This window comes from Prenolepis imparis, unplaced genomic scaffold, assembly GCF_030444845.1.
Source record: "Prenolepis imparis isolate NDT839.2.m4 unplaced genomic scaffold, iyPreImpa1.0 SCAF_10, whole genome shotgun sequence".
Classification (NCBI taxonomy): Eukaryota; Metazoa; Arthropoda; class Insecta; order Hymenoptera; family Formicidae; genus Prenolepis; species Prenolepis imparis.
Window position 1 is genome coordinate 7969669 of NW_028141168.1, and position 22168 is coordinate 7991836.

The window sequence follows — 22168 nt, forward strand, 5'->3', positions numbered from 1 at the left end:
ATTTATATTAAGACAAATATACAATTAATAATTTGTACATCTAATTAAATATAAAGTCAACTGAAGCTCTGTCTCTTTCTAAAATTCTAAAAAACTTTAGCTTGAAGAGACTATTATAATATATAATATATGATGTGACAGAGCTTCAGTCGTTGATGGTCGACGGATTTATATTAAGATAAATATATAATTAATAATTCGTATATCTAATTAAATATAAAGCCAGCTGAAGCTCTCTTTCTCAAAATTTAAAAAAAATTAAATCTAAATAGCTTTAGAGCTTAAAGAATTTATTATATGATATATGATGTGACAGAGCTTATCTCTCGCAAAAGCGAAGACACTGATCATCATTTCTAATCACCTGGTGGTCGTGTCATAATCGTCGAGATCGTCGTATTCCTCCTCGCTTTCATCCTCATCGGGTTGATCGCTAAGCACATCGTCGAGATCACCGTCAGAGTTATCCTCGTCCTCGGCATCGGTATCCAGGTCATCCTCGTCGTCGAGATCGTCCTCGTCCTCGTCGAGATCGTCGTCCATGCTTTTCGGGATAGGCAAATCGATTGGCTTCTTCACTTTCACGTTCTCTGCAAGAAGACAAGTATATATTTTTACACGTTATATGTATCTTTCAAATAATTCAATTATTATTTTTATATTTATTATTATACATTAATTATTACAATTATTATACATAAAATACACTACGTATCGATTCCGATATAGATAAATAAATAGATTCTCCATCGCGTACGTGAAACCTGCGTAAAGAAAAAAAAAAAAAAGAAAAAAAATAGAGAACGATTTTTTAAATTAATTTTTATCAACACAATTAATACTATTATGTTCGTAGTTGATTATACGACCATATCTTTCTGCATTTTTCTCGCGTTTTTCTAACGATATCTAACGATTCGACGTTACACACACATATACGTTCGTCGCATACATACATACTCGGTGCGATCGGTGCAATTATTGGAATTCCTGTCTGCGCGCACATTCCAGTATATCGACTGCCATTGTTTGAATAGTAAATGGACGGGATTGGGCTGGCCGCAGATAGCTCCGCGGAATTCTGGCCCATAATCTAAATCAATGCGCGCACCAGTGATACACTGCCGGTGTATCACTGGACTGCCGCTTGATTATTTATCGATATACATACTTGGAAAGAACGGCGAGTCGATCCGATCTGTGCATGCATATGCATTGCAACTGGATAATTTTACAGACATAATTGACGACAATCGAGCCGGCGATCTCGCGATTCTCCTCCACGTACGTAAATAAATATCAGGCTGAATATCGAAGTAATTTCTACGAACGAACGTTTATTCTCCGTAAAAGGTGGACGAATTAAATAAAAATAGATCGAGAAAAATTCGTTCTGGAAAAAATTGTAAGTTTCAATATCTGAGTTGTTAGTTAATTAAAAATTAAAAATTTACCCGATAAAATTCTTGCTAAACACCTCTCGCGAAATATTTATGTGCGATATATTTCTGTAAGGATTAAAAGTAATTAGAGGAGATTGCCGTCGAAATTTCAATGTAAAATTTTAACGAATTTTATTCTCATTCCAGTTTCTTGGTGTCGCATCTTTCCAGTTTAGAAATTCTAATTTCACCGGCTTACCATGAAAGAGAAGCGGAACGCATCTTGGCTAACTAGGTTCTCGAGATGTGTCTCATTCGCCGAGAATAGATACTCTGATGAGACGACTTCTCGACTTCTGCAAAGGCAGACAAAAGTCCCTTCTGACCATATACACCTGCGTCGTCATTTTATCTGGGTCATACGATAGATATGCGGTAACTGCAAGCGTTGACAGTTTCTCCGGGGGTTGCCTTATGTCACGATTGTTCGTCATAGAGAGTTATAGATACCTCGCGAGAATGGTTTATCCGGGATCGATCGGAAATGTCGAACAAAAAAGCATACAAAGATGACAGAAATTCAAAGCCTATCAATGTCAATTTATAACAAAGACATAGGTATATTATAAAAGACGCAGCATTGCATTATATGTATTTTTGAAATAATCGAGAGTTTTTCTCAAAATGTAAATTTATTTTCTTGCAATAATAAACTCATTTATATCTGTTTCATTTTTATAAATTCAGCTTTTTTACTAGGTAATTTTCTTCAATTAAAAGTGTTTGAAGTGGAGAAGGTCATCTGAAATTGGATCTATTGTTTCAAAAATTTTGAAATGTACAAATGTCAAGGTAATAATATTTTTTTTTAAATGAAGATTTCAGGAAAGTTTAAGGCAAAAAATTGAAAAATTTTTTAATTAGTTTGAAAAACATTTTTTTTGTTAATTTAAGTTTTTAATTTCTCGACTTTAATAATTCATTTAACCGTGAGAACCTTAAATTGAAACTTAATTGATATTAAAATATCAAAAAACAAAAATTGCCAAAATTATTTCAATGAAGAGATAATATTTTAGTTTCTCGCAAAGATAAAAAAAAATCTCACGTTCTGTTCAAGTATATCTATTACCGAGTACTCTGTATATGACCATGTATATATTTCCCTGAAATGTATTATATCTTAGCTTTATTTGGCGAATATATATGTATATATATAGTCCCATTTTTCATCCTCCGGACGACACGTCTCATCCCAGAGTTACATTACCTATCCTGAAAATAATGGAGTATAACATTCAAGCAGACGCACATAGCGGACAAAACGGACAACCCCCGTGCGTGTTAATCGAGCCTATTATATATGATGCATAGGAAAGAAAAGTTGCGCAGCGACGCCGAAAGCTATGGCGTGTTACGTTGCGCAGTCGTCGGGAACGTCGGTGGCGAACATTATTGATTGCACGAGAGAGAGAAGACAAGAGAGCTTGCGGCGAGGAAAAGAGAGAGAGAGCTTGCAGAGGGTGGCTCGAGCCAGCCAGGGTGTTGGAAGGAGACGAAGAAGGAAGCGAGGCGAAGTAGGTGGCACCCTCTCCTACCCCCTCGTTTAATACACTCTCTTTGCACCCACCTATAGTCGTTCTCTCTTTTTGTTCTTTGTGACAGTCGATTGAAAACGGACAGCCGAGTATTTCTACCGCGCAATAAATACGCCGCGAATTCGTCGTAAATAGTCATGCTTCCACGATTTCTCTCTCTTTCGATATGCTTTTTGATTAGACACGCGTTCCATTAATCGTATACAAAATGAAATAACAGAAAGGCGAAATAATAGTATACGGTATTATAATATCGTGTCAAAGCAAAAAAGCTATATAATGCAAAGCTTCGTAGAAACGCGCGAGTCTGATAATATTATCAAAGTAAATAACGAATGCAAGTGAGAAAGTCAATGGATTCTGCATAATGAATTTATCCAATATTGTGCGCTACGATTATTTAACGTTTCATTGTCCTTTTGTACCGTAAAATAGGATTACTTGTAGTATTATTACGGATAGTCTTGCTCCAAATAAACCAAGAGAAAAATTTCTTCTTCGAGTTAAATAAACATAATTATTCCATATACTCCAAAAATATTACATACGACAAACTGCATATGCAATTGGATTTTGCCACATTATTAAAAGTCCAATATATTTAATAGAGACAGGCTAGAGAGATTCGCGAAAGTTGAATCTCGAAGTAAGAGATCGCCGCAAATATTCCTACTTTACGGTAAAATGACCTCGCGTTAAGAGGAGACTCGGCTCGTCTGGAAGGAAAGGATGTCGAGGTGCAGACGCAGCGAAACGTTCGCATCGATGGAATATGCATGAAGACGAAGAAGCCGGCACGATCCTCCTCGGAAGGAACCGGAGGAACGCTATAATTATTCGTTTCTCTCGAAAGCTCGCGAAAATGACTTCTCTGTGCTTATCCCCCTTATAGGACTCGCTGCGTCTCTCTCTCTCTTTCTCTTTCGCGCCAGAGAAAATGAGAAGTATGAATGAATGAAAAGTATGAGTGATAAAACAAGCGTACGTACGTTACGTACCTTTCAGGTGTTTCGGGCAGCAAACAAACTCGACACCGGAAAACAGAGATATACCGCAAGGCAGCAGCATCGCGAAGCTACGCAGGTTCATGTTTCGCTCCCGACAGGTCTCCGCCGCCGTGGTGTTCCAACTGAAACACAAATTCCCTTGATGCAGTCACGTGTACTCCAGGACGGGCACTCGATCTCCTAAGACGCGATAAACGGACTTGCGAAATCGCGATCTCCTTCGAATCGACGTGTAACATCGCGAGAGGAATTCGCGAAGGTAGCGACTACACCGAGAGAATTTTCTCTTAGAATTTACCCTGAAAATCATGGTAATCGTGGGACAATATGGTATGGAAAGACACTTACACTTAACACTTTACTAAACTGCATAGTAAAATTAATCAAACATATTTTATATTTTATTGTAATAGATATTATTATTTTTGTTGTGATAAATATTAATCAGAAAAATTCTCATAAAATTCTTTCTTAGAATATTTATTCTTTATTAGAATAATATATAAGAATTAATATTTATTCTTTCTTAGAAAGAATTTTATGAGAATTTTTCTGATTAATATTTATCACGATAAAAATATCTATCACAATAAAATATAAAATATGTTTGATTCATTTTACTATGCTTACTGATTAATATTTAAGGGTAAATTCTAAGAGAAAATTCTCTCTGTGTAGCCGAGTTATAGTTCCTAATTAGGTACACGACGGAATAAGATGAAATAATCAAAAATGTATGACAGCACATATGTCAGAACTAGGAGACTTATTTAATATAATAACTCGTTAATAAAATACAATAATAAGCTCGTTGAAACAATGGAATCAAAAATCAAAAGGCCTTTGCTTTTTTTGTTAACGAAAAGACTGTAATTAAACTATTCTTGTTCGAATTGCTCAATTGATGGTACGCGAACGTTGTAAGCTTAAACTCGAGAAATAATTTCGCTCAGCAGATGTATTCGCGTATATACGTTCGTTACCTGTGAGAATCCCAGCATTTTGTTTGATTATGAAGATGATCAAAGAGACAGCCCTCCGGCACGAGAAGTGCGTCGCTCTGGAAGGGTCCCTCTGAAAGTAGCAAATGGTACATATTGCAGTAGCTCGAATTCAAGAAAAGCCTCGATTAAACTAGTAAAGGTCGGACATCTCCGGTATTTATTCTTATTCGCTATTTCTGACGATATATAATTTTTCTCTTTTTCTCTCTCTCCCTTTATATATATATAATTTATATTGCAACAGCAGTCAAAGTATAAATTTAAATTTGTAGACGACGTATCTGTGTATGTAAATATGTTACCGAAATATATGAAATCAATAGTTGCCGAATCTATCCATATGACTCTCTTCAAACATGAAACGTTTACTTAAAACAAATTTTATATATCCTTTAATCTTTAGTATTGCATCCTTTAAGTATTGCATTTTTAGGATTCAGCATATATTACATATTTCTTATACCTATATTTCATATATTAAATGTCCTCTTAGAATTTTTAATTATAATTTTAATGATAAATTCGATGATATATATATATATAGAATTAATTTCTCACAAAATATCAAGGTATTAATAATTTTCAGATAATAAAAAGTTTAAGTAAAATTTGTTTTCACTTCGTGAGGCTACTAGAAAATATAAGCAAATAACAAAAAAAAAATATTTTTTAATTTAAATTTAAATAAACTTTAATTTTCCAGAAATTTTAATTTCCGCGTTTAATTATTCTCTGTTTTATAATATTGAAAAGTTTCAGCATAACAATAGTTTTCCTTAAAAATTTTTCTAAAGAAAAATTGACATAAAATTTATCAGAAAATTTATTTTTAAAATATCTTTACTTGTGAGATTCTCTATTTAAGTATGCACGCAGGAGGATACGTGCAATCATAATACTAAAGTTAGGAAATTATGTAAACACGCAATATCTATACATACATTATATAATCATATATCTGCATTTGAGAAACACTTCAGTGTAAGGAAAATAAAATATAAAAAATAAGCAACGACAATTTCTTGATAATCTATTTGTCTACTATATATACCGTTGATTGCTACAGAGCTTTGTATAAATGCGATAGAATACGCAAAAAGAAGACGTGAGAGGACAGACGGCGAAATGGAAACGCGTTTAGCGAATGACGCATCGGTACATTCACCAGTGCTAATCAATAAAGCTAGTCACGCAGACTATCTCTTCGAGGGTATTAACCACTTCTCCAATTTGTTTTCGAGTATATTTCGTGTATCATTCTCTCCCGTCAGAGAATGTAAAAGTATAATGAAAAGCTCTAAATGCAGCTATATTTTTATTTACATGAAAGCGCACTCTATTTTATAAGTATTATTTTATAAGTAAAGTTCTTAAATAATAATAATAAAGTAAGACAAAAATTAAATACAATACAAAAAACCCGATTTTATAGTCAGAATTTTGCGTAAGAATATTCGACGAAGAAATGATTAACGAGGATAATTAAAGATGCAGAACGCGTGACCAATTTATCGGAATAATGGCATTTATCTAACATGATTAGAAAATGAGGCATGATTTTTAATGCTTTAATAGGTCACTTCAAAGTTTTTCGATGTTTACGTGTCTGTCAGTATATATGTATAAATAAATAATATTATTTACATTTTGATTTAATTATTTATTTTAGTCGTGTAGATATATTTAAATGTAGATACTCGATTAGAAAAAAAAGAATCTCTATTTTTTTAACCACTCTAAAATATGCGAGTATATAAGTTCTATCAGATCAAACTTTAACGTTGGCTTTTTAAACAAACTTGCAGCGGACTTTTATTGAAAGTAAATTATCATCGTTCCGCAACTTTGCAGTTTTCAATATCGAATATATGTATATTTACAATTACTATTTTAATTAAAAATACATTAAAATAAAATTATTTGAAATAAAAAAATGCAACATTTTTCATCTGGGTAATAGTAAAATAGCTTATATATGTAAATACATTTTTCTTTTACTTTAATGAATGTTTTTCTAATGTCTTTTTACCAGTTTCATCAAACTTTGCGTTATTTGATTTAGAATATTCCACAGTTAAGTTACTTCACGCAAATTGAAGAGTTCAGAGCAAGGACGGTTTTGGTTTATAATTTATAAGGTCCACTTTAATTAACGTCAAGAGAGAGGTCTAAGATAGACTTTACTAAATTATAAACTAACTCTTTTTCTCTCTCACTCTCTTGCAGTGTATCGTTCAATTGTACAAAAAAAAAAAAAAAAAAAAAAACGTTTACAAGCTGAAATAAAGATACCTGCTACACTTGTCAATCGCTTCGGAAGCGAGTAATCATACGAGGAAAGAAAGGAAAGTAAGTATATACGATCTTGTGAATCCTGCTGCTGCGCGATGTCACGTTCGCGATAGTTCTTTCGTTCTTCGGCGCGATAAAAAGGCTGATCAGAAAGGTAGCCGAGCAGACAATCCGACAGCAGATATCGCGTTGTCCGTTACACAACGTATTGACTCTACAAATTGAATTCTTCCGGAACAGATCGAGCGTCCTGCTAAATTTATAACTAAATCCCCGCCGTTGGAGATCGATCTCTTCATTTCTCATGGCCGCCTCTACCGCATTATCGATGAGCTCACGACCGATCGGTCGACTCATCCATAGCGCGCGATGGCTCTCAGAATCAATATTTTCTTACAATTATCAAGAATCAGACATTACGCGAAATTCACCGCGTATGCGAAGGTTTTCACGATTATCGAACCGTTTTTTATGTACAAGCGGATTTTTATCTTATCAATCAATCAAACTGAAATATCAACACAATAAATATTGAAGCACATACAAATGTACATATCACATCATTATATTGACTTATGTCATCCCGTTTCCTCCGAGGATTTTATTTATGTCGCGATACGGTCGATAAATTATTACATTATACTTTATGTTAGCCCAGAATTCTAGTACATCACATGACATTTCTGACAAGATATGTGAAAATTAATGTAGCTCCTTCTTGGCGTTTTATTTAGTACACAAAAGATTCAATCCGTTAAAATTATACAAGTTTTAATCTTTGATCTCTCGGGCTGACACCGACGCAAGGAAGTTTGCGAAAAATTGCGGGATACAAAGTACGGAGCTACACTTGGCGTAAAAATATCATCATTATTACTCACCCAGACATCTGTAAGGTTTGACCCATCGCGAGAGTTTGCACTTGTTCCTTCCGGGCTTGCACCATCCGCCGACTCTGACATAATGCGCCGATTCGACGATGTTGGTGATATCTCTCTTCGGGTAAGCCTGGAAAGTATCATTAGCAAGTGTAGAGTTCGACCAGCCTGTAATCGCGCGTCTATAAAGGTAATTATCGAGCGTATACATGTACACACGGCAAACCTGTTATTACTGCAAACGAGCGGCAACTTACTATCTACCGATCTCCGTTTAAAAGGCCGCAAAAACGCGCATTTCTTATCGCACGAGCTGTTTTGCGACCTGATATTCGCTTAATGTGCGAATTAAATCTAATAGACTCGGCCTATGACGTTAGTTTTCACAGCGGATCGATAATATTAATAGTATTCAGCATATGATGATGATGATGTGAGTCGAAGAGATGTGGAGTTTAAAAATTAAAGTCTGTTAAATTTAGAAGGAAATTTATAAGAGTAAAATGTACACTGAGAGAATTTTCTCTTAGAATTTACCCTGAAAATCATGGTAATCGTGGGACATTTATGATATGGAAAGAATTTTATGAGAATTTCTCTGATTAATATCTATCACAATAAAATATAAAACATGTTTGATTAATTTTACTGTGCAGTTTAATAAAATTAATCAAACATGTTTTATATTTTATTGTGATAGATATTAATCAAAGAAATTCTCATAACATTCTTTCCATACCATATTATCCCACGATTACCATGATTTTCAGGATAAATTTTAAGAGAAAATCCTCTCTGTGTATAAGAAAGATATACTATTCACATAGAACTTCAGTAAAAAAAAAATATGGAGAAATGTTACGCGAGTATTAAATATATAAAATGTTTGGCGAGTTTTCTTATGCATCGGTGAGAAGAAATTTAGACAAAGCGTGTGAAAAATAAATAATTCACGATGCAACAATTGTCGACCTGTCTCGCACGATAAAGTCATCGGCGAAGATTAACGTTATTTTCACGGTAGGAGCGGCAGAAAAGGTAACGAACCACGTAATTCCGGTGTTTTGTCGTGACTAAGGCCAACGAAGGGATGAAAATTCGATTTACACGGCACCGGAAGATTATAAACGACTTCTTAATCATGCCTGCGGGGCTCGACGTTAAATAACACGCCGCAAGTCTTAATTAATCAATCGCTCGCAGCGGCTCGATTTCCCCCCCCCCCTCTCTCTCTCTCTCTAGACACGAATCTCGATCAAACAAGGAGTCGCGAACAATTTCGGAGTCTCTTGACTTCGTTTCTATAATTCAAATGCTGTCTCAAATAATTCATATGTCTCTTTTCACGACGAGAGCGAGACGAAGGATTTTTATCGATCAATCCGGAACGACAGTCACCACTTTTCTTCGTGCTCGTGCATAAGCAAATACGAGCACGTACGCATGTGCAAGTTGCACGTTTATCTCTCTCTCTTATGTATATAGTAGATTGCGTGAACGTGTCGTATAAACGAGACGGAGAACGTTATTATCCGGTAATCCATAAGTTAGTCTTGCCTTTCACTGTGCTCCACTTGTGAAAGATGTAAAATGGAAATTGCGTGCGCGATATTCTCATTTTCATTTTATCTATTTTTGCAATCTTTAACGTGTTACCTATTTATTTCAAACTGTGTCCGCAATCTTTTCAAAATCTCATAGATTTAAGGCTCCTGGCTCCTTTCCGATCGTGTCGAAATCGTGACGTCAGAGGCGAGAAAACACACGCTAAAATTTCTTAGATGCCATTTCGAAATAAAAAAATATTTCGATGAAACAGCACTTCAGATGGCTTTAGCACACTCTTAAAAAACTCCGAAAACTATCCTTTCCCCTTTATAATCAATCAACAGCTATAAAATGTAATATTATGAAGCCCAGTCCGTCTGGTCTTTGCACATGCGCAGTCATTTCGCATGTCAAAGTCTGACATCTCGATCATTTTACAGATGTTGATTGATTATAAAGGGAAAAGGATAGTTTTCGGGGGTTTTTAAGAGTGTGCTAAAGTCATCTGAAGTGCTGTTTAATCGAAATATCTTTTCATTAAAAAATGGCATCTAAGAATTTTCAGCGTGTGCTTTCACGCCTCTGACGTCACAATCCAATATGGCCGCGGTGAACACCCAGGAGCCTTAAAGATAAATTAAAGAACCAAGTATTTTTCGCGCATATATAATAACGATAAATCAATAATAAATGTTCGAGATGTTGTTTTTAAGAAAGAGAGAGAGAGAGAGAGCTTTTAAGTGATCTCATACGAGCAAAATATTTATACGCGTTCGTACACTTTGTAGGATAGAGAAATGATGCAAAAGAGAGGAATAAAAAGTTCGATGATAGTAGAAAAATGTCAGAGATCTATTTTTAATGTCTATATATAGCTCTTAATCGACTATACGTACTTAACGTCGATCTCGGACATTATACGTGTGAAAGAATTTAATGGTTGCGTGATCTTATAGACCCTTTTTTTCTTACCTTCTTACAGTACTCCAGGATCTCGAGCTTATCCGTCATGCAGCTCTTCTTGTCGGTCGAGGAGACCCATCGACCCTGCTCTCCCATATGTTGAGCAAGATACACCTCGCCAGGTTCGCACAAGGTAGCGACCTTAGTTGAGGAAAAGATACGGTCATTGAAGGTATGCGTTAGCCTCAAAGCGGAAAACACATTTGGCTCAGTCAACAACTTTATCAAAGTGTTTCGCTTCTCAAGAAATTGCTCATCTTAATTATCGAAGAATCAATCTTTGTTTTCTTTTCGCAAATATAAATATTACAAAAGAGTCAATAAGACTTTTTAATATTTTTTTTATTTTTACAATTATTGCAAGTTATCTGTTCAAGATAATGACATGCATGCGTACATCTATAAATTGTTTATTTGTAATTATTTTGTTTATAACCATTTATAAATATTCTTCTATAGAAAATATTTAAAAATTTATTTTATTTAAATGTATTTCTATTTTTTATGTATTTCATTTAAATATAAAATATTTTTTGAAAAATATATAGATACTTGCATTTTTATAACAGAACAAAATTTAAAGTATAAAAAAAATAGCCTATAGAAAAAATATTTATTCTTATCATCTTATTATGTTATACAAATCTGTGTAATTTTTTATTTCCACATTTAATAAACACTATACATAAAAAAATTAAAATCTCAAATCTAATAATCTAATTAAACGTAGAAATTATTTTGTTTCATTGTTTGAGCAAAAATAGAAGACATAATAAACTTGGACGGAAATTACGGACGAAGAGCAACGATAAATTTTCGCGAGAAGATATAATTTTGCGGTGTTCTTTTTTGAAGTAGGGAATAAGGTTGGAGCGAACTCTCTCACGATACTCACCTGCGGCTCTGATCTTCCGCCAGCTGGTGCCAATTCGAGCCTCTCTGACACCGCCTGCAACACAAAGTGAGAGAAAATATTTGAGAGCAGCTGCATAGAGACGGGAGGAGGAAACGGGCGGTTAAAACACTTTCCAGTCCGATAAACGTGTTGATTCACTCGCGTGAATTCAAATCTTTGACATACAGAAAAAAGCAAATAGTTTACTCGCTTTAAGGAATTACCTGATTCGAAAAAATGCTTGGCTTGTTTAAAGGAAAAAAAATATATTTGGCGAATAAGCGGCTAAAAATATGCAAAGAGACGATTAAATTATTTCTACGGCGTAACTAAAATGCATAAATTATATACTTTTTTTCTCGATAATGTAAACATCTATTTTCTTTTCCTATTAAACGTAAATTTACTTGTAATTAGTAACAAAGTCAATTTATCGATTATGGTACGGTAAATATTTATTTAGAAGAAGATGTCATATAAAAATGCATATTCTATAAGGTTTTGCATTTATTTTTCCAAGAAAAAAAAGAGGGGAAAGATTTGTCTTCATCAATTAATAAATTATTAATAATAAGTCAAATATAAAAATATCCTCCACAATTAACTTGAAGAATGTTACAAATTTTTATTTTTCATTTTACCTCGCATTCATTCAATGGAGGTTTAAATTGCACTGACAATAAATGCATGGTTTCTGCAAGACTAATTCGATTTTGCAGACCAATTCGTTATTTCGAAGAGGAAAACGTAACGGGAACAAATGCTGACTCGGTTAAAACGTGTTAAAGACGGCGACATAAACCCACTTCATTTCACTCGCTTGACAATAGCCTGTAATCTCGTCCAATCATTTAAATGTCAACGTTCTCACAGTAAAATTTCCGTAATGAGGTATGTTATTTTGTTATGTCAAGCAGTAAAAGTCGTCTTTAATATGAAATTTATTATATCTATAAAGACATGACACATTTCGTCTGTATTTAAAATTATATTTCTCTATTTCTAATTATACTTGTATAAAAATAAATGTACGAGATGTACAAAGTACTTGCAAAAATTCTCTCAATTTTAATTATAATAATTTTAATATAATCCACGAGACATTTTAATAATTTTATTCTTGATATCTGAGTTATCACTCGTTATTATTTCCGATTAAAAAACTATTTATATCTTTAAAAAAATAAACAATATTATATATTTGAGAAAATCTAGACTCTATTAATAAATATTATAATAAAGAAACCGATTATATTAAAATCAACAGAAATTGAGAACGTTTAAAAGCTATTTTGTAGTAACGAATGATGATTGAAAAATCATGAATCACGTTCGTTTTAACGATGAGGCGAGATATGTAAACATCAATAATTACAATAAATATTTCACGCAAACAGGAAGTCATATCAGAAAGAGTAGCATAATTACGTCGTTCTATAATACTCAACAGACTAATTATATCACTCGATAATGTCCGATAATTACGGACGATCCTCGATTGATACATTAACGCATCAAGAAGGTATGGTGGTAGTTGTGGACAGTTATGTGCTCGTTAATTGCCATGGAGAACACATTAATTTCATTATATCGGGTATCGTGATTATTTTCAACAAACGCCTGAGCGAAACGATTATTATAAGATCATATCAGAGTGCGTCAGGAGGGATAATTTTGTGACACAATGCATAAAGATTGCAGTAAGTAATTCGACGCTTCGATAGTTATTGTAATTATACCAAATTACGATATGAGAAAAACACGAGAAATTATACGTAATTTATTTTTGCATGATACACATCTCAGAATAAATTATCTATTTTAATATCTGTCATTTCCATTCGACTAGTAAAAAATAATAACCATTTATAAACAAAGAGACAAATATTGAATTACTTATATTGTATATAAAAAAAATTGTATTTTATTAAATTTGAATATGTAGATTTCTCTAAGAAAGAAGACTTGATAAGCTTTCGTAAAGGAATTTAATAAAATATAATAAAAAAATTTAATAGTTCATTAATTATTATTGAATAGAGATTAGTAAATTTGATATTTAAGGAAATAATTTTTTATCCGTGAAATATCCTTTTTAATTTTCCTTGTTTTCCCGGATTTTTCAGATTCGCGTCAACCCTGAACAATATTTGATCATCTTAGCGAAGTCACCTATACATGGTCTAAACTGTTCCATCGACAAGGTCGCGTCTCCACCCAGTTGTATCGAATATCTCGAGCAGATATCGAATTTCGCAAAGAGACACGAAGAAATACGTATGTCGTACACCTGCTACCATCGACGCGCTTGTTTTGATCGTGCGACGACGTTTCATGCGGTTGCAGAGCTGCATCTAGTAAATATCGTATATGCATCGCTGCAACCATAAGCGAGATCACGCTTCAAGTACGCTCTTCGGGGCTCGGGATTGACGTGTCTCGATGAAAAATATCGGCTGAAATCCGCCTGAATAAAAATCGCGCCATCATCGTTTTGCATCAATTTACGATTGGCGCGACAAAACAATATAGATATTGATATTTTTAAATTTGAAAATTTAAAAAGAATTAATTTTCTAGGAATAATATATATTGAGAAAGAGAAATATTTTAGAAATATTTCGTTATTTATAGATAAAGGCAAGAGGGGAAATAGAAAAAGATATCCATTATGCAGAGAGAATTTTCTCTTAGAATTTAGAAATAATGATAATATCTATTAAAAAATAATAATATCTATCACAATAAAATGTTTGATTAATATTTTCCGAAACTTATAATAAAATTAATCAAACATTTTATATTTTATTGTGATAGATATTATTATTTTTTATTGTGATAAATATTAATCTCTTAGAATTTAGAAATAATGATAATATCTATTAAAAAATAATAATATCTATCACAATAAAATATAAAATGTTTGATTAATATTTTCCGAAACTTATAATAAAATTAATCAAACATATTTTATATTTTATTGTGATAGATATTATTATTTTTTATTGTGATAAATATTAATCAGAGAAATTCTTTCCATATCATATTATTCCACGATTACCATGATTTTCAGAGTAAATTCTAAGAGAAAATTTTCTGTGTGTATTATTATATTGCTCCTTGAAGAAAAATTATTAATTCTTACATGACTTTTCACTTCCCGTCTGTACACATCGACCCAGTTGCATGAGTCATATCTTTGCGATTACGGTACGAAAAAAGAATGTATATTTGAGAATTCTGGGATTTTAAGAGAAGAAATCTCAAATGTGTAAAAAAAAAACTATCTTTTCTTTTTTTACTACACCCTGACAATCTCTATATAAAGCTAAAGATTATTAATATGCTATATATATTTAGCGGTATATAAATATAGTTGTCTAATTATAGATCGTATTGTGTGACGTAAAGATCATTTATAACACGTTGGATTGATAATTGGATGGACTCATTATTGTTATTATTATATAATTAGATATATTCGGCGCTGAATGTGTACAAGGCTTTGTATTACGTGTCTCTGAAAACACGCGGAGGGCAAACTATATACACATTCACAACTGCGTCACGACTAGCCGTCGCATTATTGACTGCGGTATTAGCTATGTACGCGGGCCTGTTACTATCATTACGATCATTTATTATAGAGCGATACGGTACTGAAAATGTGCGCTAACTCAATTATTACTCGTCCACGATCGGGCGAGCGAGGGCGAACACGAGCGGCATTTTGCCCCTCGTTCGCCCGATAATTTCGTTTACGTTCGCAAATTGCGACGCCGGCCGGCCGGTCATCCGGCGAGAGATGAGGGCGAACGCGAGGGGCGTCGCGACGCCGTCGGGGTGCTTTGCATTTCATCGATCGACGTCGCTGTGTCAGGGACAGATCCGCGACATGGCGCGCCATTATGTACGGAAGTGGATTCGGTAACCCCCGGTATACAGGTTTACTCTCCCCCCCGGCCCTTGTGACAGGGTAAACTTCCCCCCGAGTTTGAAGATAACGACCGAAGACTCGAATTTCAAGCCATGCCCTAGATAAAATTCCATGAATAATTGCATCTCATTTTTTTGCCTCATCGTTGTACATATATCATCGAACGTATAGGAATTTCTTAGGAGTCTTAGAAAATTCGTGGTATCCCACTTTACATAGCTAATACAGCCGATACAGATTCCGGTGATTGTATCTAAATGTAAATTTACCTGTATTTACATCTCTAAGGCGGGACGTTTCTCGGGAATTTGATTATTTTAAAAGCATAAGTTTGAAAATTGGTTGCATACGAGTAACAATGAAATATACTGTTCATATATATATGTACACACACACAAATTTAAATATTGTTCAAAAAATAATATTTAAATATATAGTAACATTATATTTTTACAAACACCGATGTAAAAAATAATATATTACTCTCTCTTCTCTCTCAATAATATAATCTTCATCTCTCTATATGTATAATATTTTGTAAGAACCTATATTCTTGAAAATATTCTGATAAGATATTTTTTATACATAAATACAAAGATATAATTTACTGACTAGACAATTCTCTATCATAATTCTCACTCGCTGCTTCTATACTTTCGAAAAAAAATTAGACAACTAATCATACATAAATCATTGTATCCACCTTGACGTAAGAGAGGTCAGAAGAGGCTATCATGATATCCTTAACACCGGAGGATGAGTATGTGATTTTAACCGTGAGCTGTTAGCGGTGGCTTTGTGTTTCGCAGTAGATCGACACGTTGCAATAGCACTTTCAGAGTTCGGGATGATCATCACTCAGATTGCAGTGGCCGGCTTATCGATTAGCCGAACATGATGGTATATTCCCGAATTGGTTGCCGGTGATACGCGCATCCTGCGGTTTACATTCGCTTTTACGGGAACGAAGAGAGACGAAGAGGGAGAGTAGCACGAAAAAGCTCTCGTAACCTTGAATACCTGTGATATGAACTGCTCGATAAAGTGACCTTTATATTATTTTACGCGAAGTCGTCCTCTCGTCTGGACGCAGTTTTATTCAAATCTCAATTTTGAAAAATAAAATTAAAATTCTAATATCGCGTCTTATACTTATTAAAATCTAAATAGTACTTTTCCAGTAATTTTTAAGATTTAACAATCGTTTGACTATATTTTCGCTTTTTCTCAAAGTATCTACTATCTCCTGTGATTAACCGAAATAAGTCTATATAAAGTTAGCCCCTATGCTCTCGATATAATTACTGAAATTTTGTTTCTTTTCCAAAGACTTTTAAAATTTCTGGGACACACTCAACAGATAATAAAGTTATATATTACTTTTGTATTTTAGCAGTCAGTTTTTCAGCATATATATTTTTTCAAGAATTTTAATAATTTAAATTGGAGCATTTTCCTTAAAAAAAAAAAATCATGATTGCAAAAAGTAAAACATGTCACTGTACTCATTACATATCTGTCTACACAACATGTGACATGAAAGATTCAATTAAAATGATATCCTTTTGCCTGAAATATCAATATTCGTGCTCTCTCTCTCTCTCTCTCTCTCTCTTTCTCTCGAAAAAGTGACTTTCCGTTCGAAATGGTTTCCTCGTTAGCGGAAATTACTTGGCGATATCAGCGACAGAATCTCCTGGGATGTGTGCGGTCGGCGTCGTGGCTTGCTCAACACCACCTCAGAGCCGCACATTTAGGGGGTTGGCGACGTTGCACTAACTGTAATATGGGCTAACTATTCCCACGAGGGGAAGCGCGCGTTAAGCTGCGTATACACCCGAAACTTTCGCATAACTTAGTTCCGAAATACAGTGAAACAATAATAAGACGTGAAAACTATATACGCGATACTTCGATAATTAATATATATATCCAATATTCTTGACGAGAGAAGTTTCTTATCGAAAATTGCGAGACAATTGTGAGGTATTTAGGAAAAGTGTCGAGAATAGTCCTCGAGCTTATATGAATATTTAAGAAAGAATGTATCAAACTTTAAATACGCTAATAAATTGCCCGCCAATTTATTCAGAAGCTTATTTTTCACAAATCAGATAAATCTTCTTTTAATAGAATTTTGATTGGAGATATAATTGTGATATTTAATAATAAAACTTCTAAAACATTGGTACCTCTAGACATATTCGAAAAGAAATCAATTTGTCTCAAGAATTTATATATGAATGAAAATATGAGAGATGCAGGAGCATTCTGTATGTAAAAAGATCTATACAAAATTTAAATTAAAAAAGAGATGCAAGTGAAACGGAAAGGAATTTATTTGAATTTATAACTCGATCGTTCGCCAGCTCAAAAGAAAGCTCGATGCATAAACAACAGCGTTTGATTTCATCGCAGGACATTCACCTCTTGCAGAAGCAAGCGTGCACCTGAGTTAAAAGGGACTCCGCTGAATAAACAGAATCTCCTTGTTATCTCCCGGTTATTAACGAGACGGTGGCGGCCAGTCGCTCCACAAAGCCCCACCCAATCTCCGACATCGAATTTTTCCTCCGGTGTGCAAAAAGTCGGAAAGCCACTTTTCAACGAGGAGGAGGAAGCCTTACGCGCCAAAGGAACGAGGAAAATATCGCGAGTGTATAGAGTTGTGCGTAAAGTCGCGCAATTACCGACATAAGAGGAGAGACGAGATGAGAACGTGGTTCCTTATGCATTTTTCTCTGTGTGTGAGAAGATTATTATCGAAGCGAAATCTTTTTATATAACATTCGTTATGAATCGAGCTTACTGAGATATAATAAAATGACTTATAAAAAATGTAATATAAAATACAAGGTATATAAAAACACGTTATATAATAAAATTTTACAACATAAGCTAAATATGAATAATTAAATAATTAAATAATTAAATAATACACATTTTTTTTAACTGAAAATTAAATATTCCAGTTTTATAAATATCCACATCATTTTTCAAAATAAGGCAAAGAAATTCTGCGGCTTCGAGAGGAGAAATTTCTCTCATAATATATTAATTGGACGCAATTATGCAATATGGAACCACCCATCAATTTTATTTATTTCTAGATTTTTATTGCAAATTGTATCTGAATGTATCAGGCACAAATTGCAATAAAAAATAAAAATCTCGAAATAAAAAAATTGGTGGTTGGTTTCATATTGCATAACTGCGTTCAATTATCATATAAACGAAGGAGAGAGAATTATTTTGCAGATATTTATAATATTCATAACTAAAAGAATTTATGTGTGATGCATCAGTCAAAGCCTATTATAATGCCTAATATTCGCTACATTAATCGATTTGTTTCTCCCTTATACAAGTAAACGGGCGCTAAAAGGCCAATAAACGCCCGGGCGGTATGAGACTCTAAATTTTCGGACACGCGCGAAACATTTCACATTCAACTTTCACGCCGCGTGAACACCTAATTAACTGCTGCACTATTCAGCGGCTTATTATTTTATTAAGCGCCGCGCGCGCTTGCCGAGCGCATTAATTAGCGGCCACGCGCTCTTAATCTCTTCACTTTTCGCATGATCTAGTTGACGTTCAATTGTACTCGCTGTTATTGTACATTCGTTATTTTTGTACAGAGCATTTTGTACAACCTTCATTACAATTCTTACGTAAATAAAAGCGCACAAGAGCGCATTCTTCCTACATTGAAATGATTGGACAGTTCTAAAAGTCAGAAGCTCTTAATTTTTATTAGTTTCTACGCAGATGTACTTTCAGTCAAGAAAGCTGAAATTTGTTTTAAAGGAGAAGCTATAAACGTCAACATGACTTGCCTTAAGGGCCTACTAAAATAGAGCTTGTCTTATAATGTTTGTTACAACATTTTCCTACTTTCCCTTATCCTACTTTCTATATATAAATAATGTTTATTAATTACCATTCTGCCCGAAAATTAATCAGCGGTAAAAGCTTCCATTTAAAGTAAAGCTTCTTTCGAAAAACAAAATGATTTTAATATCATTATATATTTTTTTATTTTTTCTTACATTTCAACTTTTCAATATATTTTAAATCATTTTTTAAAATATATATTTAAAATATTATTACAAAACATTTCACAAAGGTTTTAATCCAAATTGTGCAATTTAACGACGTGCTAGATTTAGCTGCTTTATTTTCATACGTATTTTCATTATCATTGTTTTCAAAATATGCTATAATATTCAAACGCAGATGAAAATGAGATATCGCTGTGTTAACGAAGAGATATAATTTCATAGCACTGGAATAAAAATAAATATTCTTCGTGACAGGTAAATAGAATAGAATTCATCGATTTGGTCGACTTTGTTCCACACGAATTCGGCATTAGGTTAAACAAACACGAGAAACAATAGCACTCGATTGAGAACCATGTGCAAATATCGAGATTAATTACAGCTACATAAAATCGAGCACATTTTAATTAAAGTTGTTATTCTATCACCATGTTACGGATTATTTTTATATTTAGCTCAGAATTTATATATATGCATACACGATCGCGATCTAAGGATTGAACGATTCCGAGATATAAAAATCTTAGAGTTTGGAAGCTTTAAGGTCTATTTGCTTGCAGATTCGAAAAACTGGAAGTTGGGAGATTTAAACTTCAAAAACTTGAGAAAAATTCAGGATCGAAAAATTCAAGGATTTGAAACTTCAAGGCTTTCTAAGATATTTCGAAACTCCTTTGTGATTTGTGAGTGTCCATATATTCCGAGATTCTAAGATCCAAAAATTCAAATTAAAAGTAACCTATAATTTTTCGAATCAGTGAAACCGAAAATTATTAAATTCCCCGTTTAACTCATAATTTGTGATTAATTAGTTTCTTGTATTATATATGTATGTATTAAAATATTCTTCCCTCGAATAATTTCTATAATTACACTGAGAGCGGCTTATAATTGTATATAGTACACGAATCTCCATAATTAAATCTACCAACCATTTAAACATGTCGTTAAAATTTACGAAACTGTCAGGTTCACGCGTGAAGAGAGTTCTCCCTCTGCGTATATTTCAATATTATCCTATTTTAAATAATCCCAGCGGCGGCGAGCGCGTATCATCTCGAGGAGTAACGTAGCTCCGGAGTAGCCTAACTTAATTCAACTCCCGTCCCGAGTTTGTGTGTGCCGCGCCGGGTGAAATTAATTTTCTAAAATTAAAACTCATCTCACAGATGCTTGACAAGCTAGTGGCGATTTTCTCTGATGCGCGCGCGATTTTAATATTCACTTTCTCACCGCTCGTGACAAGCATGAGGTCAAAGCACGGTGCAAAACGTGGGCGTGATGCGTTCACGATCATTCATGATCGTCATCTCAATCGAAGGTTCCCAAACTTCGTGACATTTCAAGACCATCGATTATCGAAAAATCCGATTCACTATTAAATAAAATTTTTTAAAAATTTCCAAGATAATGTACACGATTAAGAAATTGGCTTTCAATAATACATACACATTTTTAATAAAGCAAAACTTTCCAATATTTACGATATAATCTACTTTGACCATTAAAATATTTCTTTATATTATTTAAATATATTAATATAATAATTAATAAAAAATATATATTAAAATATATAATATTTCTTATAATAATTTATTTGCCTGACAAAATATACAATTCTGTATTGGAGTCTCAAAAATATATATATATATTTATTTTCAGAATCTTTAAAATATGTTCTTTGTTCATCGATTTTCGAACAAATTGGGAACCACTGATTTATACGATGTGCTCACTGCGGACGTCGTGTACGAGGCACACCCTTGCACATAGAAAGACACAGAGGCCTGCGCACGTGGTTTATCGGCACCCGCTCGACGGGTGCTTCGCTCGAGCGAGCCACGTTATTAAATCAACCAACCCTCTCGTCTCGCAACCCCGGCCGACCGTGCGGAATTGCGAGCGAATCATCCTCCACTCGGAGCCTCGGAACCTTTACCTCCGCGTACAACGCCCTATTTTTAATACCTCAATAATCGCCGGCAAGCCATTCCAACCTTGATTTCGCCAACAATATTTTGCAACAAGATTTTGTTTGTCGTTCCCGAGGAAATATGCGCGCGAGTCTCGTGCACGCGCGCAGAACGTGCATGAGAGATCGATTCGTTTCATTTTTTATTCATTACTTCGAAACACGGGACACACTCAGACAGAATATTACGTTCCATTTATTGTAATACTGAGTGCCGTAGAATTGGCGGAAAACACACAAGCGTTATCCCACGTCGAAATCTGCGGACGAGATGTTTGTTGTTCACTTCCATCATTTTCGTGCTATTGAAATATATAGGCTATCGAATTATGAAGAGCCTTTTGCGAATTCATAAGCTTTAGCGGCAAAAATAAATAATGTATTTATTTGTTATTATTTTATTCGCGGAATATTTATTCCGAAATAAAATTTTTAAGTTAAAACTTATTTATTAAAATCAAAATTATTAAAAAAAAAAAACAAAAATGGAATATGAATAAAAATGTTGATAATTTGACTAACGAAAACGTGACAAAGTGAATTTGATCGAATAGTAATGAATAAAATTGTATTCTCATTAACTAGTCTAAAGAGTATAAAAGACCGAAACACACAAAAGAGATAATCC

At 33.7% G+C, this 22168-nt stretch overlaps 1 protein-coding gene across 3 annotated transcripts in view; it reads right to left on the minus strand.

The window, feature by feature from the left end:
• The window catches only part of Appl (amyloid-beta-like protein), a 45278-nt gene that overhangs the window by 7478 nt on the left and 15632 nt on the right, over positions 1-22168 (minus strand). For all 3 annotated transcript variants that reach the window (XM_083048292.1, XM_083048291.1, XM_083048290.1), the window contains exons 2-7: positions 11568-11621; positions 10682-10813; positions 8165-8291; positions 4971-5061; positions 3979-4109; positions 365-590 (exon numbers count right to left, since the gene is read on the minus strand). In XM_083048292.1, the coding sequence (XP_082904418.1) occupies positions 365-590; positions 3979-4109; positions 4971-5061; positions 8165-8291; positions 10682-10813; positions 11568-11621 (761 nt within the window). The remainder of the gene's footprint in view (positions 1-364; positions 591-3978; positions 4110-4970; positions 5062-8164; positions 8292-10681; positions 10814-11567; positions 11622-22168) is intronic.